The sequence below is a fragment of the Molossus molossus genome, unplaced genomic scaffold, assembly GCF_014108415.1.
Source record: "Molossus molossus isolate mMolMol1 unplaced genomic scaffold, mMolMol1.p scaffold_m16_p_6, whole genome shotgun sequence".
Classification (NCBI taxonomy): Eukaryota; Metazoa; Chordata; class Mammalia; order Chiroptera; family Molossidae; genus Molossus; species Molossus molossus.
This window is the reverse complement of record NW_023425399.1, coordinates 235,867-254,650: the sequence shown is the minus strand read 5'-3', so window position 1 is coordinate 254,650 and position 18,784 is coordinate 235,867. Positions and strand designations below refer to the sequence as shown.

General features: G+C 54.3%; 1 protein-coding gene across 3 annotated transcripts in view; it reads left to right on the top strand.

The window, feature by feature from the left end:
* Positions 1-17,855, top strand: part of DNAJC5 (DnaJ heat shock protein family (Hsp40) member C5) — a 30,547-nt gene extending 12,692 nt beyond the window's left edge. Inside the window, exons 2-6 of one of the 3 annotated variants that reach the window (XR_004957044.1) lie at positions 11,878-11,995; positions 12,607-12,820; positions 13,620-13,791; positions 13,876-13,938; positions 14,223-14,338. Coding sequence is in view for 2 of the 3 variants with exons in the window: in XM_036244502.1 (XP_036100395.1) it covers positions 11,889-11,995; positions 12,607-12,820; positions 13,620-13,791; positions 14,223-14,326 (597 nt within the window). In the remaining variant the exon portion in view is untranslated. Of the gene's footprint in view, positions 1-11,877; positions 11,996-12,606; positions 12,821-13,619; positions 13,792-13,875; positions 14,159-14,222 lie in introns of those variants that run through there. The other 2 variants (XM_036244502.1, XM_036244503.1) reach the window with 2 other exon arrangements.
* The last annotated feature ends 929 nt before the right edge of the window (positions 17,856-18,784 follow it).

The window sequence follows — 18,784 nt, the reverse complement described above, 5'->3', positions numbered from 1 at the left end:
CAGGCATCCTCGGCACATCACTCCTGTGGGGACCCTGGGGTTCTGGGTGGTGCACACCTACATCTGTCCCCCTGAAGGGTGGGGAAAGACCAGGTCTTTGTTTTCAGTTTCCAGTGACTCTGGAGACCGCCGTGAAGATTACTGACTAGAAAAGGAGATTGTAAACGAAACATACAATGTGAGCCCAGATTCTGTCTTCCCTTTTACTTTTCAGTAAACACGGAGGAAAAGGGACCGTTTTGATGTCCAGTTCTCTGGGCTTTCTATAACTGGCACCCTGCTGAGGACATGGGCCGTCCCCTGCCCTGGCGCTCGCTGTCCTCAGCACAGTCTGTCTTTTCGAGACTGGCCTTGCACTTTGCATGCTGTCCTGAGACGCACCAGGCTGAGTGGGGACGGCTGTGTCCCTTGTCCTATGCATCTCCCACCATCCACAAGGACATGCATGTTGTCTCTGGGCTTGGCGGTTACACACATTCACTAACAGGTTTTCTGTGTGAACACCCTCTCCGTTTCTGCTGGGTGAATGTGTAGGAGTGGGGTTGCTGGGTCCCGTGATAAGTCTAATTTTACTTTATAAGGAACTTTCAGACTCTTCCAGAGTGGACGCCCTATTCTGTGTTCCCCAGCAGTGTGAGATTCTGGGCACAGCTCACCCTTGCCAGCTCTTGTTGTTGCCATTTTTTTTAAAGCTGTTCTAATAGGTATGTGGTGGTATCTCATTGTAGTTTCTATTTGAATTTCCCCAAGGAAGGAAGATATGAGCACCTTCTGTGTTTGTTTGCTGTTGTGTAACAGTTTGTTCACTCTTGCTGGCAGCTTCTGCACCTCCACCCACTTGAGCCCGCCTCACCCCATGGGCTTCCGTGCCTGGCATGGCCCTCAGGAAGCCTGCACCCCAGGAACTGCTCGGGGTGTTCAGGGCAGCATTGTAATAGCAGCCCTGGGCTGACCCAGCACCCTCAGTTGAAGAATGGGTTGATGAGCTGTGGTCGCTTCGCAGCATGGAATTTGCCAGTACTGGAGATGCGTGGATTGCAGCCACCCCCAGCCACGTCCAGAAGGCTGCGCACAGTGTCAGGATGTTTCCTTAAGCTCGAAAAATTGAACTGAATAGAGTTTAGGGAGAAACATATGAGGACATTAAAAATATAGATTTTTAAATATGTTTTTATTGATTTTCATAGAGAGAGAGGAAGGGAGAGAGATAGAAACATCACTCGGCTGCCTCCTGCACACCCCCTGCTGGGGATCGAGCCTCATTGGGGGCGTGTGCCCTGACCAGGAGTGGAACCGGAACCTTTGTCCAGGGGACGGCGCTCAGTCCACTGAGCCACACCAGCTGGACTGAGGAAATTATTACTATTATTTTTTAATTCTCATTCAAGGATACTTTTCCATTTATCTTCAGATAGAGGGGGAGGGAGGGCGAGAGAGAGACACATTGATTGGTTGCCTCCTGCACAACCCCAACCAGGGTGGGGGATTGAAGCACAACCGAGGTACATGCCCTTGACTAGAATCAAACCTGCGACTCTGGTCCACGGGCCATTGCTCTAACCGCTTAGCAAACCAGCCAGGGCTGAGGACATTTTTTTAAAGCAAGGGAGTTAGCTGGGTGATGTAAATGGGGAGAACACAGGAAGCTTCAAGGTTTGGGTAATTTTCTAGTTTTTATTTTTTTTAAGGAATAACTATTCCTATTAATCTTTAGAGAGAGAGAAACATTGATGTGAGAGATAGATGTCGATCGGCTGCCTCCTGCACGCCCCCTACTGGGAATGGAGCCTGCAACCCAGGCATGTGCCCTGACCAGGAATTGAACCCGGAACCTTTTGGTGCACAGATGATGTTCGACCAACTGAGCCACACCATCCAGGGCACTTTTCTAGTTTTTAAATTTTTTTTTTTATCCTCATTCGAGGACATTTTTCCATTTTTTGCACAGACAGAGTGGGAGGGAGAGAGAGGAAGAGAGAGAGAGGGAAACATCGATGTGAAAGGGACACATCGAGTGGCTGCCACCCGCACGACCAACCAGGGCCGGGGACAAACTGCAACCGAGGTACATGCCCTTAGCGGGAACCGAACCCGGGTCTCTCAGGACCGCAGGCCGACGTTCTAACCGCTGAGCCAAACCGGCCAGGGCACTTTTCTAGTTTTTAAATCGAAGGGTGGGACATGGTGTTTATTGTATCACTATACATCATAACTTGCGTGCTCTATTTATTCTTTCCTGTGTGTAAAATTACATACTGAAATGCTTAGAACAAAAATAGCCTTCCTTTTAAGATACTTTGAAATCTGTTCTTCCAAAGCAAATGATTTTTTCCCAACAGTAGGTTGACTTTGACAGCAGCTCATTCCATAAAATGTCTCTGTGTGTGAGATGACCTGCAAACACGGGGTTACGCGGGCCTTCCCGGCGATTTCCTCTCTGTGGTCATGGCCTGCAGGACAGAGTGTTGTCTGTTTTGCTTATTTTATTCACCGCCAGGTCCCCAGCGTTGAGGACAGCATGTGTGGCACGTGGCAGATGCTTCGTAAACATTTGTTCAACAAACTAATAGCACAGACGTGTTCTCAAGGCCCAGGATGCTCCACATAGCACAGCCGCTGGTGTGGGGTGGGTGGCCAGAAAGGGGTGCCCAGGGCAGGGTGCTCTGCAGGGCCCAGAGGTCTAGGTAGGAGGGAACAGAGAGGTCAGGGGAGCCTCTGCCCAGCAGGGGTTGGTCCTGTCATCGGCTGGGAGAGGCTGTGATTTGATGCTGCAGCCCGGGGTGCTGGGGAAGCACCCAAGTGGGGTGGTGCTGGGAGCAGAGCTGAGCCTCGGACCCCCTGGCAGCAGGGTGGGAGGGCAGACAGGCAGAACGCTCCTGCTCTCAAGATCCCTGTTTCTGCCTCTGTCTGGCTCAGGGCAGGCCTCCTACTGTTTGTAGCACTGCAGACCACAGGTGGTGCCCTGTGTTTGTCTTTTTGTTGATCCTCACCTGAGGATATTTTCCATTTATCTTCAGTGGGAGGGAGGGAGAGAGAGAGAGAGAGAGAGAAACATCTCTGTGAGAGACACATTGATTGACCTCCTCCTGCACGACCCCGACCAGGGCCAGGGACCGAACTACAACCGAGATCTGTGACTCTTTGGTCTGCGGGCCAACACTAACCGCTGAGCCAAACCGGCCACAGCCCCCTTGTTTGTTCTTATAAGAAAGTTGGCCCCAAGAGGGGCCGTACCCTCCTGGAGCGAGGACTGGGAACAGCCTGTGATGTGCAATTGGTTGGATGTGGCTGCTCACCGACCTTGACCTGGGTCTCAGAGTGTCTCTGAAATTCAATTAAAGTCAGTTCAGATAAAACAGAATGGCGGGGTGCTACTGCCAACAGCAGGTGGGCCCTGGCCCCGTGTTTCAGTGGCTTGGAGTATCGTCCTGGTTTGCTATGGTTGCGGGTTTGATCGCCGGTCAGGCACATACAACAGTCAAGCAATGACTGCATGACTAAGTAGAACAGCAGATTGAAGCTTCTCTTTCTCTAAAACCAATACATAAAAATAGAAATAAGTAAAGGAACAAAACCTGGACAGACCTCTCTCCTTCACTGCTGTCCGCCTCTGCCAGTGCCACCTTCTGGTGACTCTGACCCTTCCTTTTGTGGGTCAGATCTATCTTTTGGGTTCGAGACTGTTCCAGCTGCACAGGAAACTTGAAAGCGCATGTTGCCTGGCAGTGGTTCGTCTCTAACTAGATGCTCACTTATGAAACGTGTGTGAAAATAGTGTGGGAATTTAAATTGAGTGATTTCTGCACTCGGACAGCATCTGTTTCGTCTTCTGACTCAAATATAAAATATCAGTTTGAATAATGTTGGTAGCAGCTACTCCTTTTCCTGAAGAGCCACAGTGTTCTGGTCGTCATGGTCACAGACACCACAGCAGCCAGTGAGTGCGGCTGTGCCCAGTGGGAGTTGGTGGCAACCGTTCTGCAGGGCTGGGGGATCCACGCTGCGTTTGATTTTCTTGTATCTCATTGGCTTTGAGGACAAATACTCTTAATACAGCAGCTGTCCCCCCCCCCTTTTTTTTTTTTACATTTTAAAAAATCCTCACCCAAGGACATGCTTTTATTGATTTGAGGTGGGGGGAGACATCAGTGCAAGAGTGAACATTGGTTTGTTTCTCCTGCACACGCCCCCGCTGGGAACAGACCAAGGTCTTTCTGAGCCAGGACGGCGCTCAGCCACTGAGCCACACCAACCAGGGCACGCTGCTCCCTGTTTACTTTTTTTTTTTCCTTATTGATTTTAGAGAGAGAGAGAGAGAGACATCAGTGAGAGAGAACATTGACCGGCCGCCTCCTGCACACCCCCACTGGGGATCGGGCCCACAACCTGGGCATGTGTCCTGACCAGGAATTGAACCAGCGACCTCTTGGTACATGGGTCAGCGCTCAGTCACTGAGCCACACCACCCAGACTGCTGCTCCTTTTTTAAAAATGCAGGAAAGTTGGCATACAGTGAGATACACAGATCCTAACTGTACATTTCATTGAGTTTTGGTGTATGTGTATACTTGTGAAATCAAGTTACAGAATATTTCTGTCACCCTGGAAGGTTCTCTTCGTGGTAGGTGTTTTTCCTGTTCTTAGTCTTTGTGTAAGTGGAGTTACTTTGTGTCTAGCTGGTTTGCTTAGCACTGTGTGTGGGATCGCTCTACTGCATTGCTGGTGTTGCTGTGCTACCTCTTCATTGGAGGGTAGGGCTTCTCACAGAACAGACTGGGGTTCTCAGCTCCCCTGACAGCTCCACACACTCAGGTGACCGCACTGGGGCTGTTTCTGAAGCCATCCCCAGAGGGGCCGTTCTCATTGCGGCCCCTTGACAGGGCACACGCCTGGAGGCACCGTGAGGTGAGGTCTGTGGCTGCTCATGTTCTTAGTGACAACTTTGTGATTCGTAGATTCATTAAAAATTCAAACAGTACAGCCCGGCCAGTGTGGCTCAATGGACTGAGTGTCGTCCAGTGGACTGAGAGGTCCCTGCTTGATTCCCGGTCTAGGCACATGCCCGGGTTGCGGGCTCGACCCCCAGTAGGGGGCGTGCAGGAGGCAGCAGATCAATGTTTCTTACATCAGCGTTTCTGTCTCTTCTCTCAAAAAGAAAAAATCTATAAAAGTAAAAATTCAAAAATACAGAAAAGAACGTGAGTTTTAAACATCAAGCAGCGGTATAGAAATAGGTAAAGAAGTGGCGTACAGCGAAGAGTAAGTCTTTTAACCTCTGGTCCTGGTTCTCCCCAGAAGCAGCCAGATCACCACACGTGCCTTCCAGAGATGGAAGCATCGTAAATAGGAGGTTTGCTCGAGCATGGCAGACAGTGTGTGTCCAGATGACGTGAAGAAGTCGCTCTGCCTGCCCATGCAGACCCACCGCCCTGACGAGGTGCCGGCCTCCCACCGAGAGGACCAGGTTCCGGCTCAGACAGTGTCGCTCACCCTGCTGGCTGGAGGGGCTCTGCCTCCCCCCACTTGTGCCCTGTGTCCTTTCAGGTCGAGGTTATTTTTATATTTAGGTCGGGCGCCGTCACCCTACCATCCTCCAGTCTGGTCCCTCTGTTTCCGGGGGCTCAGCGCCTGCCGCAGACTGTCAACCCAGTTTCCATTTTAACCACCTTCTCTGGTTCCTGTCTTCACTGGCTGGGTCTTACCGCCAGTCCGGAAGCTCTTTGTCAGCTAGCACCCACACGGAGACTGCTGCTCCTCTGTCCGGGCACCTGCCTGGTCGTGACACTGCTGGGCCCGAAGGCTGGATGTTGCTCCCTGCGTCGTGGGCGTTAGGATCGCTCTGCTTCTGTTCAGAGAGGGCCGCCACCCACCGCGACCGAGGGCGAGGACTTCGTTTAACCTCCAGGCTTGAGGAGATGACTTGTCTTATTAAGCAAGTATTAGCCTTTAAGGTGGGTTGGCAGTTCATTGAAACTAAAATTAATTCTAAGGTTTTAAAAGTCTATGATCTGGCCCTGGTTGGTTTTGCTCAGTGGTTAGAGCATTGGCCCATGGACCACAGAGACCCGGATTCGGTTCCCGCTAAGGGCATGTACCTCGGTTGTAGTTTGTCCCTGGTCCTGGTTGGGGTCATGTGGGTGGCAACCGGTCGATGTGTCTCTCTCACTTCGATGTTTCTCTCTCTCTTCCTCCCTTTCTCCCTCCCGCTCTATCTGAAAATAAATGCAAAAGTGTCCTTGGGTGAGGATAAAAAAAAAGTCATCTATGATCTGTACCTGTTAAGAAGCAACTAATGAACCAAAGTGATTGACTAACCTAGTGACTGAGCTGGGTGTGTGCCGACTCTCCTCGGGGCGGTTGTGCCTCAGACCATGGAATCTGACCTGCGGTCAGTGACGCCGTGGTGCCGGTGTCCTCGCTGGCGTCCGTGGCATTGGTGTGTCGTAACTGAAAGTGCGATTCCACAGGGAATTCTCCACTGAGATCAAGCAGCTGACTCCTCTAGGTGTCTTAGATGTAGGCAGTCACTTTGGCAGAGAAGACATAGAAGTATTGATTGTTGATGTCTGTGTTTGGGTCTAGAAGCCAAAGGTTTAGTAGGCACCGAGTAACTGGGAATAAAATATACTGTCACCTCTGTTCTCCTGAACAGTTCCTGAGGGTCAGACGGTGACATCACTGGAGTTAGACTGTGGTGCGAGGTTCTCTGTGTGGGTCAGAGTGGTCCCGTCCTTAGTGATGGAGAGTTGGCCAGCATGTGCCACGCCAACATCAACCACAGGGCCACTTCTCACCTCCCGAGGGTCCCTGGCTCTGTGCTGGCCCACCTGAGGTGGGCGCCCTTGTTCCGTGCACAGTGGCAGAGGACACGCAGGGCCCTGCACTGATGTGCCTGGAACTGGGCTAGGAGCCCTCGTGTCCTGGTTCCAGCACACCTCTCGGTGGCAGGAAACTTGCTTTATCTTCTGCCCTCAGCCAGGAGCGAGGTGCTTACCTGGTGTCCCCAGGCCGAGGGTCGTGCCCTGCGGGGGAGGTTCAGACCCAGCTCCCCCTCTCGTGCTCCCAGCTCGTCAGCAATGGCATCGCCATGGCACTTGCTCATGAAGTGGTGGGGAGCCCTGAGCCCTGGACTCCAGGGACCAGGCCAGCAGGTGAGGTGGCCCTGGAAGGGAGTTAAGGGGCTCAGCCACCCTGAGCCCCCTGCTGCCTTCAGGGAGCGTCCTGTCATTCTGTGTCTGTGTGTTGTGCTGCAGTGGGGGGGCGTGGGGCAGCCTGTCCCTCCTGGGGGCCCAGCCCTCCACTCCCCCCTGCACCCTTCCTCCCTGGTTCTTCCCCCCGCAGCTTGTGTGGGCTGCAGCAGCCCTGTTCCCCTGCCTGCGCTACATGCTTCCAACCTTGCACTTGGGTGACATAGACTCCTAGGCCGAAAATCTCCCTCTTCGCAGTTCAGACTGCCTGGCGTGGGGTGTTGGTGTTGCCAGGGCGCCCTCAGCTCGCGTGGCTGTTGTCTCTCATCTTTGATTGACCTTTTTCTTAGTTGGATGTATTCTTTGCCTTTCGAATTCCTGCTAGACATTTTTTGAGAGAGATTTGAAGCCTCCTTTTTAGGGGCATCACGGAAGCTTCGCCCAGATCTTCTCCCCAAGGGCAGTCTGTTGCTGTTCGCTCACCTCAGCGGCGGGGAAGGTGACTTGGCTGCTCAGTGACACTGCACTTGTCACTTCAGTCGGCCTTGGCTGCTGCTGACGGTGTGCTGTGTGTCTCCGCTTCAAACTCACTTCGGCAACCTTGCATTGGCCCAATAACCTGCTGTTAATTGTCATTTTAATCGGGGTTATTGCGTATTCTCATGTCGTCGTCTGAAATAACACGGGTGCTGCCTCCCTTCCCGGAGTGGTGACATTTTGCACACCCAGGTCAGTGTCCCAGCCAGGACACGGGTTGGTGCTGTCCGCCAGCATGTTCGGACTCCCCTTTCTGGCCGGTGTCGTGTGTGTTACTGCTGTAGTTTCTCTCCTGGACAGACCTGCACCCAGGGTCCTGCTGCCGCCCTGCCACACCTCTCGCCGCACCCATTGGCCTCTGCTGGGCTCACGCACGCTGACTGCGCAGCCACAGCTCTCTGTTTTGCTTAGTGGTTGTGAAGGGTCCTTCAGTTGAAGGAATCGGACTGATTTCAGTGAGAACGTTTGTGCACAGGTGTCTGTTCGAGTGTGTGTTGCCCTGTCCTGGGTGAAGCACGGGGAGCGGCTGCTGGGCCTGCGCTGTGGCGCCTGGCAGTCTGCATCGTGCCCCGTGCGGGCTGCTGACCCGCACGTCTGGAACCAGGTCGACGAGCCTCCAGCTCTATGCTTCTGCCACTTTTCTGTGCCGATCTAGGCCCGTTGCTTTCCATCCAGATCTTGAAATCAGTTTGTTAATTTCTGCAAAAACGCCTGCTGGAGTTAAGATTATACGGATTCTGCCCAGCCTGTGTGGCTCAGTTGGTTGAGCATCATCCTTGCACCAGGAGGTCGCCGGTTCGATTACCGGGCAGGACATATGCCTGGGTTTTGAGCTCGATCCCTAGTAGGGGGTGTGTAGGAGGCTGCCAGTTTGTCTCTCCCTTCCCCTTTCTCTAAAATCAACAAAAACATTTTTTAAAAAGTTGTGTGAATGGCTTTAGATTCATTACTAAGTCAAGTAATGATGTGATGTGAACACGAGCACTGTGGCCCCCGGACAGCTGCTCTGATCACGGCCCGCGGTCAGGAGGAGGAGGTGGTGCCTGCAGGGGCGGGTCCTGTCCTGGGGGCCAGAGGGGCACAGTGAGATTTCATCGCTGCTCAGAGGGAGTGCCACTTAAAACTGAATTGTTTATGGAATTATTTAAAAATATTTTTTTCTTTGTTGATTTTAAAGAGAGACAGAAACATTGATTAGCCGCCTCCTGCATGCCCCCCACTGGGGATCGGGCCCACAACCTGGGCATGTGCCCTGACCAGGAATCGAACCGGCGACCTCTTGGTGCAGGGTCAACGCTCAATCAGTGAGCCACACTGGCTGGGCATGGAATTTTTTATTTCATACTTTTTGTAAACGTGCTTAACTGAGGCCGTGGGAAGTGAAGCCACGACTGTGGCGGTGGGGGTGGGGGTGGGGGCACTGCTGCGACACGGTCTCCAGTTGTTTGTTGCTGTCTAGTCAAGATAGAGTGTTTCACAAATTAAACTTACACCCTGACCTTGCTAAATTCACTCATTTCTAGTTGTTTTTTGTAAATTCCTTAGGGTTTTCTATGTAAACAACCAAGTCATCTGTGAATAAGGACAGTGTTGTGTCTTTTTTTTTTATCCTCACCCGATGACATTTTTCCATTTTTTGTTCAGATAGAGTGGGGAGGGAGAGAGAGAAACATCGGCGTGAAAGGGACACATCGAGAGGTTGCCACCCGCACGACCCAACCAGGGCCGGGGACAAACTGCAACCGAGGTACATGCCCTTAGCGGGAACTGAACCCGGGACTCTGGACCGCAGGCCGACACTCTAACCGCTGGGCCAAACTGGCCAGGGCTGTGTCTTTTTTTTTTAATTCTCACCTGAGGATATTTTTTCATTAATTTTTTTTTTTCCCAGATAGATCGGAAAGGAGGGAAGAAGAGAGAGAAAAACATCAACGTGAGGGAGACTCATCAGTTGGTTGCCTTCCGCACAACCCCAACTGGGCCGGAATCGGACACGCGACTCTTTGGTCCAAGGGCCAACACTCTGACCACTGAGCCACACCGGCCAGGGCTTGTGTCTTTTTATGTGTCTTTCTGTTGCAGTGTGCAAGCCGGGAGCACAGCAGAAGTGGGCAGAGCTGGCGTCCGGGTCCTGTTCTGTCCAGCCTGTCACTGCTGGCGTGCGGCTGTGGGTTTGGGTTTGATCCGAGTCCTTTACCTGGCTGAGGAAGTTCCTTCTGTTCCCAGAACGCAGAGTTTCTTAGATCAGGAATTGGTGTTGAAGTCTCTACCAAATGCTTTTATGAATCTACTGAGAGGATCCTGTGGCAACCTCATTTGTTCTAGTAACACTGTGAATTACGTTGGTTTATTTTGAAATGCAAATCAAGCTTGCATTCCTGGGGTAGTTTCTGTTGGATCGTGGTCTATATAACTGAAGTGTTTTTGCACCTGTGTCTGTGAGTGGGTCTCAGTGATGTCTGTGTCAGGTTTGGGTGTCGGGGTGGCGCTGGCCTCCAAAAACAAGTTTCCTCCCCTTCGGTTTTTTAAAAAGTTTGTCTAAAACGGATGTCATTTCTTCCTTGAATATTCAGTAGAAAAACTATCTGAGCCTGGAGTTTTCTCTGTGGAAGGTTTTCTTTTCTGGATTCAACTTTATTAACGGCTGCAGGGCTGTTCATATTTCCTGTGTTACCTGCCCTGTGTTTGTTTTGGTAAATGGTATCATTCAAGGTATTTGTCCTCAGTCTTTTGTTACCTTTTCCTGGCTGTTGGGTCTGTGCTGACCACCCTTCCCGTGTTCTTGTGTTTCCTTCTCCATCCCTCTGAAGTTCTTTGTCGGTTTTCTGTTCTCTCTTCTGTTGATTTCGGCTCTTTATTATTTTTTTCTTCCATTTCTGTGGGGTGTGCCCTGCTGTTTTCTAGGATTACGAGGTGACACCTTAGGTCTTGATTAACATATTCTGTTTTGTTACTATTCATTAAAAATATTTCCTACTTTTTCTTGTGATTTCTTCCTCGAGCTACGTGTCACTTAGGAGTGTGCTGTGTCAGGTGAGTACACCAGGCTTTGCTGGTGTTGTGTCGTTGGGTCTCTGGCAGGTTCGGGGGACATGCTGTGCACAGTGTTACCCCTTTTGATCTATTGAAACTTGTTTTAAGGTTCAACTTGTGGTATGGTGCGGTGATTTTTTAAACCTGTTTTGTAGATGTTGGCGTCAGTTAGGTTGTGGTGGTGGTTGTTTTTCAGATTGTCAGTACTTGGGGCTTTTAATCTTTTTTGTTCTGTCAATTTCTGAGAAAGGAGCATTAGTGTTAAGATTTTTGTAGCTGTGGAGTTGTCTGTTTCTCCCCTTAATTTTGTCGTCATGTGTTCTGAGAGTCTGTCTTTTTATCTATTTATTTATTTATTTATCCTCACCCGAGGACATTTTTGCATTTATCTTCAGATAGAGCGGGAGGGAGAGAGGGAGGAAGAGAGAGAGAAACAACAATGTTAGAGAAACACATCGAGTGGTTGCTACCCACATGACCCCAACAGGGCTGGGGACAAACTGCAACTGAGGTACGTGCCCTTAGTGGGAACCAAACCTGGGTCTCTCTGGTCTGCAGGTCGACATTCTAACCATTGAGCCAAACTGGCCAGGCCGAGAGTCTGTCATTTTAATGTCTCTTGCAGACAGCATATAGTTGGGTCTTGCGTTTTTTGGGTTTTTTGTTTTTTTCTATTGATTTTAGAGAGGGCGAATGAGAGAGAAACATTGATGAGAGAGAACATCAACTGGCCACCTCCTGCACGCCCCCCACTGGGGGCCTGGCCCACAACCTGGGCATGTTTCCTGACCGGGAATCGACCTGGCGACCTCTGGGTGCAGGGTCAATGCTCAGCCACTGAGCCACCCCGGCCAGGCGGGTCTTGCATTTTTATCCAGTCTGACAATCTCTTCATTTTTCTTGTAGCTTTTTAGCTATACCTTTTTGCATTTTTCTTATTTACAGGTTGCTCTAGAAGTTACAGTAAACCCACTTAATTTTCATAGTTGGCTTCGGGTCGTGGTGTTATAGCCCTTACACACAGCTGGAAACTGCCCTTGCCCCGGGGACCACTGCCCACACTTCTGTTCCTGTCTTTGCACTTTGTCCTGTCTGAGTTTTCTCTGCATTTCTCTTGTAGCCTAGTCGACCATGGCTGACCAGCGACAGCGCTCACTCTCTACCTCTGGGGAGTCGCTGTACCATGTTCTCGGGCTGGACAAAAACGCGACCTCCGACGACATTAAAAAGTCCTACCGGTAAGGGTTCCCGCGGCCTTGCTTGCAGCTGGATCTCACTGACCAGGAACCATGTTTTCTTGGCCAACTTAGTATTTAACGTCCTGGTATGTGTCATGTGTTCCCGTATAGCTTAGGGTTGCTTCGTCCATGTTTGTGCAGATGTCTGCCCTGGAGTAGACAGCCTTGTGGGCAAGCAGGTGTGACTGCTGATCAGGGGTTCAGGGTGCTGAAGGCCCGACGAGGCTCCACACGGTGGGGACAGTCTGCTCACCTGTCGTAGTCTCCAGACTCCCTTGGACTTAAACCTTTTTAAGTGTGGTTTCCTTTTTCAGTGTGGTTTCATTGATGGAACCGTGATTACTAAACACAGTAGTAAATGCCTCTGTCAGAACCCTACCTGTCACTTTACGTAGCAAGTGTGCAGTTAGCCGCCCGGACACTAGGGGGCAGAGCAGGGTTTGCCTTCACACTGTTGAAAGTTTGTGATGATGGAGAGATTTCCTGACCCTGGCCTTCCCGGCCCTGGAGAAAGGGACTGTGAGATGGGAGCGGGTGAGCGTTCCTCTACCGGCACCTTCGTCCAGTGGGCGTGCATGGGACACAGGCCAAGAGGTGGTTTTGGTCTGCAGGAAACTGGCCTTGAAATATCACCCTGACAAGAACCCTGATAACCCGGAGGCCGCAGACAAGTTCAAGGAGATCAACAACGCGCACGCCATCCTCACAGACGCCACGAAGAGAAACATCTACGACAAGTACGGCTCGCTGGGGCTCTACGTGGCCGAACAGTTTGGGGAGGAAAACGTGAACACCTACTTCGTGCTGTCCAGTTGGTGGGCCAAGGTGAGGGGCGTGGGGCTGGCGGGTGGGCAGGGTGTGGGGCTCACTGAGTCTGTGAGTGCGGGCAGATCGCCTGCCTGTCAGCTCAGCATGTGTCCAGAGTCGCCCTCGGTCCTCAGAGAGCCTGGAAGTCATCACTGGGCACAGATATTGTGTTGCTTGTTACTGGGAAGATGTGTGTGAACTCTAACTTGAGAAAGTTGGGACATATTTACTTGTTTTACTTTTTCACATTCTCCTTTACTCATTTAAAGCCCTTGTCATGGGTACGGACAAAGGGTGTGGCTGATGCCAGGATCTGAGCTGTAGGCAGCCCCCACTTGCCTGGGCGCTCATGGTCCACTTTTGTAAATTGTTCTTTTTTTATCCTCACCCGAGGACATTTTTGCATTTATCTTCAGAAGGAGCGGGAGGGAGAGGGAGGAGAAGAGAGAGAGGGAAACATCGATGTGAGAGAGACACATCAAGTGGTTGCCACCTACACGCCCCAACCAGGCTTGTGACAAACTGCAACTGAGGTACGTGCCCTTAGCGGGAACCGAACCCGGGTCTCTCTGGTCTGTGGGCCAACGCTCTAACCGTTGAGCCAAACCCACCAGGGTGTAAATTGTTCTTGACGCACCTGGTCACTCTGTCTCTCCTGACCCGTGTCCTTTCTTACTGTCCTCGATCTGGAGAGAACAGGAGCACCCACCTATCTGTCTGGCGCTCTCAGCGGGTGACCGCACGCATGTGGGAGTGGGGTGGGGGGCCCTGGGCCCCGGGTCTGGAGCAGCCTGGCCAGCGCCCGCCTTGCCCCCAGGCCCTGTTCGTCTTCTGCGGGCTCCTCACCTGCTGCTACTGCTGCTGCTGCCTGTGCTGCTGCTTCAACTGCTGCTGTGGGAAGTGCCGGCCCAGGGCGCCCGAGGGCGAGGAGGCCGACTTCTACGTGTCCCCTGAGGATCTGGAGGCCCAGCTGCAGTCGGACGAGCGGGGTGAGTGTGCGCCCGGGGCCTGGCCTGCGTGTGGGGCAGCACCAGGAGGGGCACTCAACCGTGTCGACCTGTCTTGTCAAACAGGAGGGCACTGACATGGGGCCGGGATGTGTGTGCGCTGGGCCTGAGGTTGGACATGGACGTGAGGTAAAAGCAGACGCAGAGGCTGTCCCCACCCTCCAGCAGCGTAGCCATAGTGCCTGGGGACCGAGCAGGTGGGGTGGGGCCTCGGGCAAGCAGTGACCTGGAGCCGAGGAAGGTCGTGCTGGGGGGAGGTCAGCAACCAGCCTCTCCCCTTGGTGCTTGTCCCGCCACGTCCGACCCAGCACAGCTGCGGAGAAGCGTCGTCCCAGGAGGACCTGTCGATGGGCCCGCGGGCCTCCTGAGGCCACCGTCCTCGTGCGATGGGCATGTGTGTGATTGCTTTTCAGAGGCCGCAGGCACGCCGATCGTCATACAGCCAGCGTCCGCCACAGAGACCACCCAGCTCACGGCCGACGCCCACCCCAGCTACCACACCGACGGGTTCAATTAAATTCAGGAGAAGCTGTGATTCGCGGATCAGTCAGCACTCAGCCACTTCTACCCTAGAATCATGAACTGTAGTCACGGAGGCGGGAGGCTCTGGCCACGGGGAGGGCCCTCCCGCCTCTGCCCCCCGCTCGCCAACCCCCCGTGGAGTGCGTAGCATGCAGTGTTTAAAGCAGTTCAGCTACGGTCGCCGTCTTCTGTTCCTTCCTTTTCTAATAGCATGTGTGGGTTCTGTTCCCTGTCTGTCTGTGCTGTGGGCGTGCTGCGGTGTAGCCACGTTCACCCACGGCAGTGCCGCCTGGGGTGCAGTCAGGTCTCTGCAGTGAGCTGGCCACCGTGCGGTGTCCCCAGCAGGCAGGAGGGGCCAGGGCAGGTGCTGCCTGCGGAGCCGTGGGGTCTGGTCCAGCAGGGTGGCCACAGGCAGGGCCTCTGGACTTACCTGGGCACGTTCCTCTCAGCCACCGCTGTGCCCTGTGGTGTTGGTGGCAGGGACAGTCAGCGCAGGGTCTGTTCGCCTGTCTGCGCCGCCTTGTGGCGGGGCTTTTCCCGAGGGGAGTGTTGTGGGGCTGGGAGGCTCCTGATCCTGGGCCCACCTTCCCTGCCTGAGTCCCCTGTGCCATGAGCTGCGTTGATGGCCACATCCGGCAGGCTCCCCCCTTTCTTCTCTGCACCACCCTCCATGTTCCGCCAGGCCCCACGGCCTCTTTGTAACTGTTCTTGGACATGTAAGCGCCACGACGGCTGCAGCGGCCCAGCGAGGCCTCGTTGGGGAGAGTCCGGGCTGCTGGTGGCGCCTGGCTGCCAAGCCTCCTCTCTGCCTCCAGAGCCCCTGCCCAGCCTCTCCCTTCAGCTGCTCCCTAGCCAGAGCCCGACATCAGGGCCCGGGAAGGGCCCGCTGGACCAAAGGCACACTCTGGCCTGGGAGGGTTGGGCCCCAGGGAGCCCTGGTGCCCTTTCCTTGTTGACCAGCAGCCAGACTGGGACCCTCACCATAGTCCGGGCCGTTCCTTTTTGTGAGCTTCTGGCGGTGGCCCTCCTGTCTGTCCTAGGCTGGGTGGGCGGGGGGAGCGGGCATGGGCGTGGCTGCCGAGCAGCAGGCTCCCACTGGCCCCACACACAGCTCTGCAGGGCAGACCCAGTAGCTGTGCCCCTGAATTTCCGGGGGAGCAAAGGACTAGCTGGGGGCTGGGCCGAGTGGCTCCCTGACTTTGACCAGCCAGAATGTGTTCCTGAAGCCACTGTTGTCCCCACTGCCCTTGCTGCCCACCAGGGTCACGCTGGCTGGGAGGGCCAACAGTGTCAGGCGAGAGCTGGTGCGTGGGGGCCCAGCCGCTCCGCAGGACCCTCAGTGCCAGGTCCCTCCTTGCTGGCCCTCGGCAGGCAGCCCGGGGCCTGGCCACTATTTGGCCCCGTTTTGATTGTTGTGCTCATTGTGATCATGAAGATGTTGGGTGAGAGGGCATCTCTGCACTGTGATGTCAAATTAGAAGTAATCTCCTAAGGATAAAAAGCCCATTGTTTGACCCACCCTGGCGGGGGAGGGTGGAGCAGCCTGAGCTGCAGGCTGCCATCCACCTTGAGACGCTTCTGCAAGTAACAGGAAATGAGCTTACTTTTCCCCAGAATGACCAAGAGCCCAGTTAATCTTCGTCCGTCCAGGCCCTCACACGCATCACAGTGCGTCTGCCAGTTAGAGTCTTGTTGAGTTTTTTCCAGAGACGGGAATGTCCTTGGGGCCAAGGTGGCAGACGGGCAGGTCTCGGGGGTGAGAACTGGGTCGGTCATGACGGTGACGACAGTGCCTGTGCCCGACCCCGCGGCAGGACTGCGTTCAGGTCCTCGTGGTGATTCAGGGCAGGTACCTGGTGCGTTTCCCTTGCGTGGCCTGTTTCCCTGGTGAGCAGGGCTGTTCAGTCTGGAGAGGCACCTTGTTCATGTGCGAAGTGGGGCGGCCCTGCACCTCACCCCAGGGCCACCCAGAGGGCCGCGTGCCAGTGCCTATGGCCCAGCAGTGTTGGGTCTGTGCACAGGGCGCCTGTCAGCTTCGCAAGGGCAGGACCGGCCAGATGGACGGCCTGTGGCCTGCAAGAAATGTGCACCAGGCACGGTGGGCATCTGATGGCAGCTGCTGGTGTGTCGGTTTCTGTTTCGCCCAGTGATGTGTTTTGTCTCGTCTTCCTTTTGGCTCTATTCTCGTTTCAAACTGCTTTAGATATTACCGCTCAGTGTGTGAGCCTCCCTAGCTGTCTGGTTGGTCAGCGCAGCCCGCACCCACCGGGACCTGCTAGAGGGGAAAGCCCGAGCGTGGCTGTGGTGGGGCAGGGTGTCTCCGCGCTGTCGGCCACTGGGCTCCTGGGCTCCTGCTCGGGACAGGCCCTGCCAGGACCATTCTCCATGTTCCAGCTTGGCTGGTCTGTGCCAGATGAGTTGGGTCTGGGGAGTACACTGGTGCTGCTGCCATTCTGGGGAGACACTCGGCCTCCCCAGTACTGGGGTGGGTGGTCTGCACTTCCTGGACTCTCAGCAGGTCTTCCCAGGGCGGTTGTGACGGCCGTGAACCAAGTGACTGATCTCATTCCTTTCTCGTGTTCGGAGCTGTGAGCCCGTGTGACACGGGACTGACCTGTCTGTTTTGTTACTTTGGTTGTGAATCTCCCTCCTGTGGAATTGGCAAGAGCTGCGTTTTCATAGTCCTGACCAGCACGGCGGCGCTGTCTGCCGCAGGTGTGGCAGCGGGGTGTCTCCGTGTGTACATATGTGCATATGTATATATCACAGCAGACGGGACGCTGTTTGGCAGCAAAGCAGCGAGTACAATAAAAGTTGGCTCCAAAATGGCCTCTGTTTCTTGGCGAGTTGGGGTAGGAGGAGGGTCCTGAGAGTTCTGCTGGGTGCGCAGGAGACGCCATGGACGCTGCCGTGTACCCAGTGTCAGAGTGAAGGCCAGGTGTGCACCTGCGCCCACTGCAGTGGCCATTGTCAGCTTCTCCAGGGCAGGGTGCCCATCCCTGGGGCCTCTTGTCACCGTCACCTGAACCACGGGTGAGTGTCCCCATATGACATCTGGGAGGTGGTAGAAACCCTTTTTACTTTGGAAAATTTAAAACCAATTTTCTAAGCTTCAGATGCAATCAGTCAGTGACCAAGCTGCATTCTCAACAGTCTTGGGACCACAGATCAGCCTGGGAGGGGTTTTGGGAGGAGCAGGGCCAGGCTGCTGTGCTCCGGAGGGTGGGCCTGGGCCTGGGGGGCTGGCAGATGGTTACCTGGAAACGGACTCCTGCTGCCTGCTGAGTGAGGGAGGCAGTTGCACTGAGACATGTTTACGTTGTTTTGAACTAAGTGCAGAGCAGGGAAACAGCGCCCCTGCTGGTGTGTCCTGTGCGGAGCCGGCGGAGCGGGCTGCCTCGGCTGACTCCCACCGCACACCTGAGGGCCAGGCGGGAGGGTTAGGATGGCTTCCCACGGTGACCTCCATCTTGTATGTCTGAATGTTGACTTAAAATAAAGATAACTGTTGTAAAATAAATGTTTTCACTGCAGACCAGGTGTGTCTTATTTGATGGTCCCTGCAGAGTCCTGTTAGGGGGTCTTGCACTGAGGGGCCAGCCGATCTTAGGCCCCTCCTCAGTCCCCTGGGGGCTGGAAAGTCATGCCACCTGCCTGGTCCAAGGGTGGATGGGTGCCCCTCCCTCCGTTCTCTACGTGCTGAGACTGGAGTGACGAAGGAACAGGAGCTAAGCGATCCCTAAGCCGAGGGCAGCTTGGACTGGGTTCTGCAGCCCTCTGGGATATGTCCAGGCCAGCCAGTGTCCACCAGCACTGTCCCATCCCCTCTTCCCACCGTCCCCCAGGACAGCAGTACCACCCTTTTCTTCTGACACCTGTTAGTGATGAGCTGGCTGCCACGACTGGAACGGTGGGGAGGGGTGTCCTGGTGCAGGCTGGTGGATAGTGGTGGCCCCTTACAGCTGGGCCTGGCTCTGTGCTGACCCTTGGGCAACTCCATCCATGCCCACCTTTGGTCTTGGCCATTGAGAGGCCTGCCCCACTAGGGCGTCGGTGTGGCGCAACCTCGGGTCACATACCCTGTCCCTCCTGGGCTGTCTCCAAGCCCGTGGTGACCGGCGCTGCCAAGGGCGTCTCCTGGTAGGGCCTGTCCCCCCCCACGTTGACAGCGGAAGGAGGGGTTGGGACAGTGTGGCCCAGACACTCTCCTCCCTGCCTGCTCCTCAGCCCTGAGATGTGCACCCCTTGGGCTCCTGCAGAAGGCGCCAGCTCTGCTTCCAGGTGTCCCTTCCGCACAAATTGGGGTGAGGGGGGCTGAGGTGGGAGAGGCCACCCTGACCCAGCAGGCTGGGGGTGTGGGCAGCCACTGCCTCCTGCTAGGGGTGCTGGGTCTTCCCCTGTCTTAGCTCAGGGCAAGGGAAACATTCTGGGAAAACCGAAAGCCGCACAGGCC